The sequence below is a fragment of the Hoplias malabaricus genome, chromosome 16 (assembly GCF_029633855.1).
Source record: "Hoplias malabaricus isolate fHopMal1 chromosome 16, fHopMal1.hap1, whole genome shotgun sequence".
NCBI lineage: Eukaryota > Metazoa > Chordata > Actinopteri > Characiformes > Erythrinidae > Hoplias > Hoplias malabaricus.
The window spans coordinates 24,717,540-24,730,167 of record NC_089815.1 but is presented as its reverse complement, the minus strand read 5'-3'; the positions used below and the strand labels follow the sequence as shown (position 1 = coordinate 24,730,167).

Below are 12,628 nucleotides of genomic sequence, written 5' to 3'. Positions count from 1 at the left end.
AATGATGCCAAGGTAGATACGTGTAGGAGCCAGAACAAAGTGAAAAAGCGTGATTTTAGATTGTCTTGATTCATTTTGTGATTCTTGTCTTGATCCACCATGGGTTAAGGCTTTTTTTTTTCTCTTCTCTTAACAATCCTGTGCATAGTTTGAGTCATGTCTCTTAAGTGTCTGAGCTGAAAGCTTGACAGGCGTAGTAACAGTAACTAAGGGAGGCAGGGCTATCTCAGAAACGCGTCATCACTCAGTAACAGCAACAGGAAGAAGGAGAGCGGTGTGCTACTGAAAGTCGGTCGACTTTAATCTAAAGTTTGTTTTCCCCGAGTCCGAGGTGATGAAGAAGAAGATGATGATGATGCGGGTTTCCCTCTTTGTCTCTCTGCTGTTGGCTTTGTGTTTGGCGGATGACGCGGTGACGCCGGCGGCTGTGGCTACGACTACGACTAAAAAGGCCGACCACGGAGCAGCAACGAGCGCGAGCACCAACAAATCCAGCCCCGCTGACGCTAAAACCAGGGGGAATTTGGCTTCCCCCAGCCTGGGTCTGGACAGCTCTGTGATCCAGAGAGCTTTATATGTGCTCATCGGTATCACCCTAATCGGTGTGCTGTATTTCCTCGTCCGAGCAGTGCGGTGAGTCCGAGCTGGCCTTCGCTGACTAGGGGAACAACTTCTGGGGCCAGCCGCAGGCTAAGCTAACTGTTTGGCTACAGGCTGTTCCACCTTAAATAACGCTACTGTAACGGCTGCAGCATTTAAGGTGGAAAGGGAAATTCTACTCAACAGCTGGAGCCACATTCATCTAGATTTTGTTAAAGTTATCCAGCCTTATCTCATTTTTTATTGTTTTCCATCAAATGTTTTATTTAAACTGTGGGAAACAAGAACTTTTAAAGGCCCTCGCCAGTGTGTGAACTTTGATATCATTAAAAATAAGGTACGATGGTAATTCAGAGTTTAACAGTTAGTCAGTGAGTAGCTAGTGCTCTAGATAAGGTTTACTTGTTCAAATGAAAAGTTATTTGTCTAAAACACGAAGACATTATATTGAAGGCTGTTACCTGGGTTTAAAATATCTTGTACTTTACAGGCGTTTGCAAATGTAACACCAGTGGGATTTAAACGACACCCCAGATATTCACTGCTATTTTCTCATTGTCATATTCTTTCCAGTCTGAATAAAACAACCACACAGAGGAAGAAATACGGGCTTTTATCGAACTACGATGACACAATGGAGATGGCACACCTGGAGAGCGATGAGGAGGATACAACTGTGTACGAAGCCAAATCCCTCAGAAGGTGACACAGTTGTTGAATGCTCTGTGATAGCATCTTCAAACGATATTGCCCTGATGTTTCATAACCAATGCTCTACTAAATATTGAAGATTAAGTAGTAAACAAAGTTTGGTTTAACAGGAAATGTTCAGTTCTTGAGAAACTTTAGTAGGGACAGAGTTGTGAAGCGTATTTAAAGCTCCTTACATAGTGGAGGGGGCCATGCAAGGCGTCCTCGGGACTGTTTTACCTTAATATTACATTAAAAATAAATAATATTTAAAATAATATATAAAATCATAATATTGTCACACAGCTCCAGGGACCTGGAGGTTGTGGGCTCGATTCCCGCTCCGGGTGACTGTCTGTGAGGAGTGTGGTGTGTTCTCCCTGTGTCTGCGGGGGTTTCCTCCGGGTGCTCCTGTTTCCTCCCACAGTCCAAAAACACACGTTGGTAGGTGGATTGGCGACTCAAAAGTGTCCGTAGGTGTGAGTGAATGTGTGTGTTGCCCTGTGAAGGACTGGCGCCCCCTCCAGGGTGTGTTCCTGCCTTGCACCCAATGATTCCAGGTAGGCTCTGGACCCACCGTGACCCTGAACTGGATAAGCGTTACAGATAATGAATGAATGAAATGGCTGTTTGAGACCTCTGCTTCTCAGCAGTGTAAAAAGACACAAGTTTACAGTCTCTCATTAAACCAATACAATGCTCTTATAGTTTCTATCTAAAAACATGCATTTATGCAGAACTTTTTGAACAATCTCTGTAGTCACCATTTAAAAATATTGTCAGATAGTGCTGATATTTCAGAACTGACTCTTTAAACTGATGCCACTGATCAATATAGTGATTAGAAAGGCTTTTATTTATTTTTTGCTAATGTGTCTGACTTGTGTTTTTATCAGATGAGTTACGGAGGAAGAATGTTGAGAAGACAATCCTTTTTCTTGGGCGACTAGTGAAGAAGTACTGTATATTACGATGCTGAATGCCTACATCTTTCAGCAATAAAGTGGAAAGTGTACTTGTGATAGACTTAACTGACCAAAAAGGCCATCTCTGAACTGGAGTAGGTCCTGATTTATGCTTCGGAAGCAAGGGTATTGTGTTGCTTGTGGGACGGTGTTTTGGTGATATTGTATACCAAAACTGCTTATTCCTTTGCAGGCTCTTTTTGACGAGCCCTTCAGACTGTGTACTAATCAGACATAGTGCTAAATTACCACCGTTTCCTCTTGGAAACAAGATACACGGTCTTTTGTTTTTCTTGATTCCACATTTTCTGTCGATGATAATATTTGTTTTATTTTCTCAATTTTTAAAAAAAAAAAAAAGATTAATGACGTATCACACACTGTCACCGATTTTTAATGGACTTACATACTGTATTTGTGTAGGTTCCTGTGAAAGAGGTTTTGAATGGTGTGGTCATAATGTGTGGTCCAAAATGTTGCTTTTGAGAAAATTCCTGGTTGAAACTCCACCACAAATGCAATGTGAACATTATTTTCATGTAAATCAGTGAAGTGCTTAAAATTTGTCACTGGACAGACACAATTCAAACTGATGAAGTAACACTAGGCTCTGCACTGTGTTCAGTTTATGGCATTTCCTACCCATATGAAACAAATGTGTCATTTCTTTCTAATGCTAATCTGAATGGATCTAGTCCCAAAATCTGCATTTTATAAATGTTTATATATCTGCATTTGCAGATATGGAAAATATTGGAAATCAGCATTGGACTATAATTCCTGTAGAGGTGCATCCCTTATTTGTGTAAAGCATTCCTACACTCCTCTTTTGCACTTAGAGAATGTTTATATACGGAGTTCTACACAGTAAATACACAATCAGAAGACAAACTTCCCCTAACCACAACAACTTCTCGCTCACCTGCTAATCTGTGTATGAATCCTATAAATAGATGTCTCACCTCTGACATCTGTTGCTGCCAAAGCTACAACCCTGCTACATCCAACAGCTGTGATTCCTTCTTGCAATGTTTGTGTGTTAGGCCTTGACATGTGCATTTCTTTGATATGTTCTTCGTTAGATACAGGGTGAGGAGTTTGAAATACCACGTGATGAACAAGGGTGTAAAGCATGAGACCAGCTATTTATTACAGTATTTGTTATTGTGCTATTTTGGAGGGAGTGCATGAAATATCTGCAGGAACTTCATACTCAATATTCAAAAGTCTTCAAGAGTGTGCCTTTAATTATTTTTCCTAAGTCGTACTGAGGTGATTTGAAATGATTTGTGAAGAAGCTATGAAACTGTTATCTGCATTCCTGTCTTCTGAAGATCCAATTTCTTAGTTAAAAAAGTGTTTTGAATTTAATATATTTCTATATCACCGTTTAAAGAATTTTTTTGGCTGAGGTGGAAATAATTTTACAGTTAATTTTATAAATCCAAATGTTGTCAGGGTTGCACTTACCCTCTGAGGAGCTGAATTACAAAGGGATGTGCATGTAATCCAACTGAGAACAGATATGCAGACAAATACATTGTCACTGAATGCCACTCCAAATTTCAGTTTTTTTTTTCTTTCATTTTTACATGATGTTTTCTGGCCAGGGGTTATACAGTTGTACAGCAGGGTAAGTTTGAATACATTTCTGGGGCTGGACCTCTGCTGCTGTAACAGAATTTCCTTGAAATTGCTTTCAAATAAAGAGTCTTCAATTAAACATTCCTCTTGTTGTGGATTTTTTATTTTATTTAATTTTTTTGGACATACTCTTTAGTAATGGAGGGTTGAATTTTATTGTTTTGGCCTAGCAGTCAGAACATAATTATTTACGTGTACTCCTAAGGCAGAATTGAGCTGGCTTCAAAATGCCCTTGTGTGTCGGCCAAACATATAATAGCCTCTAAAACCGAATAGCAATAGTATAGATGTGGAAACGCTCATATATAAGTTATACTTTTCATAATGTTTCCTCATAAATCTTATTACTTTTTAATTATAGTACGGCTCCCCTTTAACGGACAATACATTTATTTTACAAAAATACAATTTTAGACTTCTGTTAATACTAAAATTGGTCTGAAACATCGATCAAATGAAAATAATTAAAACACTGTTTACACTAAACACTTTAAGAACGTATATTACATTTTTTCGTGGTTGTGTGAAGCGTTTCGGCCACAGACACAAGATGGCGCCCTCAGACTGTTTACAACGGAAACATGGCGGCGCTCTAGTGGAACCGGCAGAACTTAAAAAGAAAAAAAAGTTAACAGTATTATTACTATGTTTAAAATAATGTCCAAAGTAAACCAACCCAACACACCCATGTATGTTCTAGGGCAAGTGTTTACACTGGTTAAATGTATAGATACCTTCCAGGGTCCGTGAAAGCACAAAACCTCTCTTAAATTAAACAAGAATCTATAGTCCGCATGGGCTGAATGTACAAGGTACTGGCCTGCACATTTTATTGAATAAGCTGGTTCAAACATGCACACCTTGTACCCAGCTCACCCATTTTCAACTCATGTAGACCCCACAGCACTGCTGAGAATGATCCACCACCCAAATAATGTCTCTGTGGTGGTTCTGAACAGCAGTTTATAGATCAATAGAGGGCCAAAAACATACCATATTATTAGTTGGGGCAAGTAATGCGAAGTACTACAATCTGTAACTAGAGCTACAAAAATGCACCTATAAGGTAAGTGAAGCTGATAAAATATTGTAGAAACATGGAGTTAATTTTAATGAATGAATGAATGAATGAAATTTTAGTATTTTTTAATTATATGTCAAAGTTTTCAGATTGTACCAATCATACTACAGCTAATACATTTTTGTTGGAAAACCCAAAAGAAAAATCAGACAGTCAAAACAGTTTATATATATATATATAGGAGCTTCAGCTTAATGCTGTAAATAAAACCACTAAGTGAGAGGGGAGTAAATCAACCATAATTGACTTTCAGTGGGTGGGACAAATATTCTGAGGGGAAAAAAACACATAGTAAAATGATAGCAGCAGCTCTGTGCCAGGGTTGTTTACTGTAAGGAGTCACTGTAAAACTGCAACATAAAAAGCATATTTTATGTAAAATTTATGATTAATTTTAATTAAGATTTTCAAATGCTGTTAGAAACTTTACAGTGAGGCTTTCAGACTTTAGCTTCTTCTTGTTTTTGTCTTGAGCCTGACATTTATGGCAGAGGCTTGGCTCTAAAAGTCATGGTTTGCCTCTGTGTATATTTGATTTATAGTTTTTATTTTTCTTCACTTACTGTGTGATTAAATTTCTTTTTTTTTGTGTGTTCCATGGCAGGTGTGATATGTCTCTGTTATACCTTTTACTCTTGTGTCCTTGTATGTTTCTTTATTTTCATTTTGTCAGTGAAAGGCCTCTTTATGATGATGGTTTATGACGTTGGATTTTATATAGTCTTATGACCTATGATTTTTTTTTAAATTCATGTAAGCATTAGTTCACCCATTCTGAGTTATTTTCTTGTAATATTTTCAGGATGTTCAATGTATTTTCCCACTGGAACGTTCCACTGTAAAAATTTCAGACTATAAGAGAGCCCAACTAGTGTGTGATCGGATTTGCGTTCGATAATTCCGGCTGACTCGTGTCAAGGACAATTTGCTGCACTTCGAAAGGCATTGAGAGGGAAGGCAGAAAGGGGAACGAATGCCATTGACTGGCACGGCTGGTGCTGCAAGAAAAATGGTCCCCGCATTCCCCCCGTCCATAAATGCACTGGAAACACAATGACAGAGCCATATAAAATCCCACATTTGAAAAAGAGAGAGTGCTGGGAGAGAGACAAATTCATTCATTCATTCACCACCCACCCCATCCAAAAAAAAAAAAAAAAAAGAAAAAAAATAATAATAAACCCTGTACTTAGTGAGAAGGTGTTCTCCGGCTGTGAGCTTCCTGCATTTCAAAGCCAGAGTAAGAACTGGAGTGTTGTTGATGATTCTTATTTTCTCCAGCTCGATTCAGCAGTCTATCCGCTTTCACGTGAAAGAAAGCCGTGGAAAGCAGCCGCTCCTTGCTACCTTTTAGATGCTATTCAGTGCACAAAAACTTACCTTTTGTGCCTTTTGTGCCTCTTTGTGTGGCTCTCCCAAATCTGGTGGAGATATATTCGGTTTCCTGTGGAGATTCCCTGGCCGTCTTTGGCCGTTTGTACAGAGTGTGAGCTACGTGTGTAAAACCCACGGCCTTCCGATAAAGGACACGCACTAAAGCTTACATCCTGTAACACACGGGAAACTGGCCTTCCCAAGGGCCTCGGCTCCATCTTTACAGTTTCTCACAGCTGTGTGAACGATAGATGGAGGTATAGATGGGAGGAAACAGAATTATCTGTTCAGATCATTAAGGCAAAGCTGTGGGGATCAGTGTGTTAAGAGGTCTGAGATATATGTCCTAACTTACTCAGCAAAGTCTCAAATGGTTTATTTGTTAAAATATGGAAGCGGCGCTGGCCGCTAAAGTTACTTATGGTGCGTTTGGATGGCCCTAATCAACTCCAAATTAATTTAATTAACGGCTATTTCTCAAACATACAAAATCCCAGAGTATTAAATGTGTATCCTTCCCCAAATTAGATTTTCGGTACAGCGTGGACAAATCCAATTTTATTTATTTCAAGTTGTAATGGACATCCCTTCTCCGGTTTCTGACCACAGAATCAAATAAACAGTGGTCATTATTTGGTGAGATGAGCATTATCTGATTTTATGAGCTGACTGAATGCAGCGTAAGAATTCCTACACTGGAATAACTTGCCTGTTCTTTGATTTCGTTTAAAATTGAATCATAATTTCCCATCACTCGTGAATGCTGCTCTGCTTCGTTAACCAGGCTGAGATATATTATAATTTGAAAGCTAGATATCCACCATGTTCTGAATGGAAATTGTAGGGGTTAGTTTTTATAAAGCAGGTCATGAAAGTCTGGAAAGGTCAAATTGAAGAAGCTATATGAAGTGAAAAGATGTGGAGAAATATTGTGCCATTTTTCTTCTTCTTCAGGCCTTTCTTTCCCCTTTGGTCATAAGCCTTCATTCCTCTTTCCATCCTATCTTTCTCGTTCTCTCTCTTCCTTTTTCTTCTTCTTCTTCTTCCTCTCTCACTCTCTCTCTCTCTGTTTCAAAGTCACAGGAGAACTTTCCTCCTGACCTTGCTGGCTGTTGGATTGCCGGGGCTGCCTCTTCTTGACTGAGTGCCACAGGGGGACATAATAAACTGCGCCCTTTTCATCCAGGACACAAAGGCTGTGGAGGAGAAGACTCTGGCCTCAAAGGAAGTGACAGAACAAAAGAGACGAGACCAATAGATCCACTGAGTGGCAGAGGAAGCTTGTACAAACTCTCTTTCTCCCTCTTTCTCATTCACACATACATAATCATTAACGGACTGATAAACAAAGACGAGTCAACTGATGAAGTTCACTGGGATTCAACGTTGTCAAGGGAAGTCACAGAGGTTTTGCCCTGTGAGTTTGGTGACCTTTTCGTTTTATCGTCTCTGGACCAAATCTCATTTCTTTTCTGAAAAAGTAACTTTCAGGAGAAAGAAAAAACGTTCTTATATTTCAGTGTAAATGTAAAATGATTGCATTTGGAGTCAATTTAGAGCAAGCTGAGATTTCAAATATTAAATTGGGAAATTGACCCCAATAGCACGCAGCTGGTGAAGCAATCAGGAGCAAACAAACCCCCCATGTGCTGTGACATCACAACCACAACCCCCCAAAAATATGGAGAAAACAGAAACAGAGAAGAAAGAGCACAAAGCGAAAATGGCCAAAAACCAGGGCTTCTGCCGCTTGCGCCTCAATCCTAACTTCCTCACTTTGGCAGTAAACAGAGGCTCAGTCTCATTTAAAGGAACAGGAGCTGAAGGTTGTTCTGTGTTGTTTGATTCTCGAGATATTTAAATCAAACCACTTCACCGATGTTTCGCGAGGACCAGAGGATTGTGGAAACATGGAAAAGGGGTTATAAGACATCCCCTTTAAACAGATCATTAATCTGTTGGTGAGAGGGTCATAAATCAGGTTTTTTGGCGACATGGAGGAGAGTCAGTGACTGCTGGTTACCTTTCAGAACCCCAGGAACGTTCTGAAGAATGTGCTCGTCGATAGGCAACAAGTGAATGGCCATGTGTTAGGACGCATTATAAGCTTTGAACCCCTCGTTCATTCTCACCAGTGTAACCTCAAGGTTTGGTAGAACGTCTTTGTGTTTGGAAAGTGAGGCATCTGGAAGCTGTAAGCTGTGGGAATCTGCAGGAATGCACCGTAAATTTCACTCCTCCACGTTTGCTCACTATCACGTCTGAAATATAGCCACTCACACCTGGTGTCTCTGTCTAGCTGCCGAGGTAGGTTTGAGCCGAGTGAACTTGTTTACGTACTCCTTAAAAGTGTATAATCACAGTAGAGAAGCTGAGATGAGGTGGGAGCAGCAGCACATGAGCCTATGACCTTGCTAATGTTTATGTCACCCGAGACAGTCAAATCCTCACAGAAATGTTCCACGTCTGACTCCTATCACCACCACAATGAACAACTGGAATGGTGAGAGTCATATTGAACCACTCTGAATGACTATTTACACCTTGATGCGGTAATTCCGAACATATTTGCGAATCCTGGTGAAATTCCCCGGTAAGTGTTTATGATATCAGAGAGAATTGTTGATGTGTCCCAGCGCAGGAACCCTGATTCAGTCCAGCGGTGGGGCCTACATCAGCGCACACTGTTTGCAACATACGAGCAGCTTTATCACTGGGAAGGTCGACTGGATCAAAGAGTTCCTGCTCCTGTGCTTTAGAGTTAAATAAGGGGTGGGGGGCCAGAGGATAATAAAAAGGAACTGAGGCGTTTTTGCCGGAGTAAATCTTATGGAAATGAGATGGAGAGATGGGAGCTTTTTCGGAGAACAGAAGCTAGCTGCTCTTCCAGTTCCTTATATCCGTCCCTCATCCTCCCTCCATCCTTTCTCTCTCTCTCTCTCTTCTCTTCTCTCTCTCCTCTCCTCAGTGGTCTGTGGCTTCGCATTTGCGCCGTGACACACCAGCGAACAAAGCTGGATTGTGGGAAAGCGTTGGTCACACACACCAGCCAAGCGGCGAACATTCCACCCCAGTCATTTTTTCTTTCTTTCTTCTTCTTTTTTTTTAAAATTTTTTCACACTCAGGTTTTTTTTTTTGGTCCTAATCCCTCACTACCCTTTCTCTCCTCTTTTCTGCTGCTTTTTCCCACCCCTCCATCTGGCCCTTTCTAACTTAACCCTCAGAATCACCCAGACACCCTGTTTTTTTTGTTACTGTCTCTTTTAGGCTGATGTATGCTAATTACTTCTGATTTGATTGGCTGTGCCTCAACCAAAATGCATTCTGCTCTAGGCTGAGTGGGTGGATGTATGTAAATATTTAGCTCTTTGTGATGTCACAAAATGCGTACAGCTTAGTTTCAGGGGCGTGTTTTTGAAACTTTAGGGTTATTTACATCCCACGTGTTATATTTGTGTAGTTACAGTCATTTGTGTAATTTACAAACAGGAAGAAATGTTTCTCCAGGGCATGTGCTCTTTATTACTTGAAAAAAAAAAGGGTTTTTCATGAGAAGGGCTCTTTAAAGCTGGAAACACTGCCTATAAGATCTGCCTCTTTATCAAAACATTTTTTCTTTCGCCTAATTCCTTGCGAACCCTGCCCTCTGCTTCTCTACTTTTATCCCACCCCTCCATCTGGCCCTTCCCGCCTGTCACGGGGAGATGGCTCCTGAAACTTCCCCCTGTAAGACTGACGGACAGTTCAGAGGAGCGCCCAGACTCCCAGCCAATAGTCCCTTTCAAAAAAAAGGTGATTAAAGATTTCTCCTCTTTTTTTCAGTCTCTTCTTTGACTCTTTTTTTTTTTAAGCGTTCGTCTCGCTCGGACAAAAGCCATGGGCCGCTGTTTGGGAACATGCACCCTCCTCAGGAGCGGAGGTGGGATTGTAGACTGTGTGTGTTTGGGGAAGGGGGGAGTTTGGGGTCTGCTACTCATGACCTCTCCCTTTCTCCTGGGCAGTTTGCCCTGGCCTGCTCCCATTCTGTACGTGTGACCCCAGCGAAAGAGAGCTGAACTCATTGTTTGTTCACCCGGCCGACCTCCTGACCCCTTGGACACTTTGCATTAATCTGTTTTGTGCTGATTCATAAAGGAGTGCCTCTCTTTCGAGAGCGCGGTCTTGGCACAGGGGACAGTGCGCCGTCGAGTTGTGGGATCATTTGTAATTGTAATTTCAGAGCTGCATTTGTGAGGAATAAATGTCTGTTGAAGATAAAGTGGAGAAATTCCAACTTTTTAAAAATCTGACCTTTATGTGTAGCACAGTTCACAACCAAACAATATAATTATAAAATAAATAAAATACACGTGCTAAAGATATTTACGTCTTTACAAGGTCCACTTTGTTTTCTGCACAAAAATAAATAAATAAATAAAATAATTTTGGGGTGGCACAGTGGTGCAGCAGGTAGTGTCTCAGTCACACAGCTCCAGGGACCTGGAGGTTGTGGGTTCGATTCCCGCTCCGGGTGACTGTCTGTGAGGAGTGTGGTGTGTTCTCCCTGTGTCCGCGTGGGTTTCCTCCGGGTGACTGTGTGAGGAGTGTGGTGTGTTCTCCCTGTGTCCGCGTGGGTTTCCTCCGGGTGACTGTCTGTGAGGAGTGTGGTGTGTTCTCCCTGTGTCCGCGTGGGTTTCCTCCGGGTGACTGTCTGTGAGGAGTGTGGTGTGTTCTCCCTGTGTCTGCGTAGGTTTCCTCTGGGTGACTGTCTGTGAGGAGTGTGGTGTGTTCTCCCTGTGTCCGCGTGGGTTTCCTCCGGGTGACTGTCTGTGAGGAGTGTGGTGTGTTCTCCCTGTGTCTGCGTGGGTTTCCTCTGGGTGACTGTCTGTGTGGTGTGTTCTCCCTGTGTCCGCGTGGGTTTCCTCCGGGTGACTGTCTGTGAGGAGTGTGGTGTGTTCTCCCTGTGTCTGCGTGGGTTTCCTCCGGGTGACTGTCTGTAAGGAGTGTGGTGTGTTCTCCCTGTGTCTGCGTGGGTTTCCTCTGGGTGACTGTCTGTGAGGAGTGTGGTGTGTTCTCCCTGTGTCTGCGTGGGTTTCCTCCGGGTGACTGTCTGTGAGGAGTGTGGTGTGTTCTCCCTGTGTCTGCGTGGGTTTCCTTCAGGTGACTGTCTGTGAGGAGTGTGGTGTGTTCTTCCTGTGTCTGTGTGGGTTTCCTCCAGGTGACTGTCTGTGAGGAGTTGGTGTGTTCTCCCTGTGTCTGCGTGGGTTTCCTCCGGGTGCTCCGGTTTCCTCCCACAGTCCAAAAACACACGTTGGTAGGTGGATTGGCGACTCAAAAGTGTCCGTAGGTGTGAGTAAATGTGTGAATGTGTGTGTTGCCCTGTGAAGGACTGGCGCCCCCTCCAGGGTGTATTCCTGCCTTGTGCCCAATGATACCAGGTAGGCTCTGGACCCACCGTGACCCTGAACTGGATAAGGGTTACAGATAATGAATGAATGAATTTTGGCTGTTTTTTTGGTACTGTGCCCTGTAAGATGGATGTAAATGACCTGTGTTCTGATTGGCTGTTCACAGTGTTTAACACTCTATAACATCAATATGATTAATCAGAAGAATAGGTGTGAATAAATTTACAGGAATATTCACAAAAAATTCAAATTCAAAGTGGTTTAGAGGTGATCTTTAGTTTACTCCATCATTCGAACCCTGCAGCTGTCCTTCACGTTGTGTGTAAATTTCATGAGGAATGGACCAATAGAAATGCTCCTAAATGACTTGGAATAAAATCTTTTTACATTGACTTCCACTGAAAGTTAAGAAGGTTTTATCCTCCTCCTGTAAAGTTACTACTTTGGGAGATACATGTTTTTAATTGGACAGTGACGATATGTAGCGCTGAACAACTCTTACATTTCCCAGACAGACCTATTTATTTAGTTATACATTTGCACACACACACACACACATCACCATGAATTCCTGTAAGATGAGCATGTGACTTTGCATCAAAATAACCTTCAATTTTCCCGTGGTATTAGAACAAAATAAAAGTAGTGAAGAAACAAGAACTTAATTAAAAAGAAAATAAAAGGAGTTTTTCTCTCCTATCAACCTCGCTTAAACAAACTGTACTTATTTTCCCATAAATAATAATAGCCTTTGAAAAAGCCATTATGAGAAAGCAGACGTATCTCGCTCTGTGTGCTGCAGATTTCTTTGACTGCGTCTCATTTATCTGCTGCTTTCTGCCTTTGAGGTGTAGCGCACTGGGCCAAAGCAATCCCAAAAAACATG

General features: G+C 41.6%; 1 protein-coding gene across 1 annotated transcript; it reads left to right on the top strand.

Annotated features, from left to right (window-relative positions):
* The first annotated feature begins 215 nt into the window (after positions 1-215).
* fam174c (family with sequence similarity 174 member C) lies at positions 216-3,962 on the top strand. The gene is made up of 3 exons (XM_066647721.1): positions 216-633; positions 1,174-1,302; positions 2,187-3,962. Exons 1-3 carry the CDS (start codon positions 335-337, stop codon positions 2,188-2,190), a joined length of 432 nt encoding a protein of 143 aa, XP_066503818.1. The 5' UTR covers positions 216-334; the 3' UTR covers positions 2,191-3,962.
* The last annotated feature ends 8,666 nt before the right edge of the window (positions 3,963-12,628 follow it).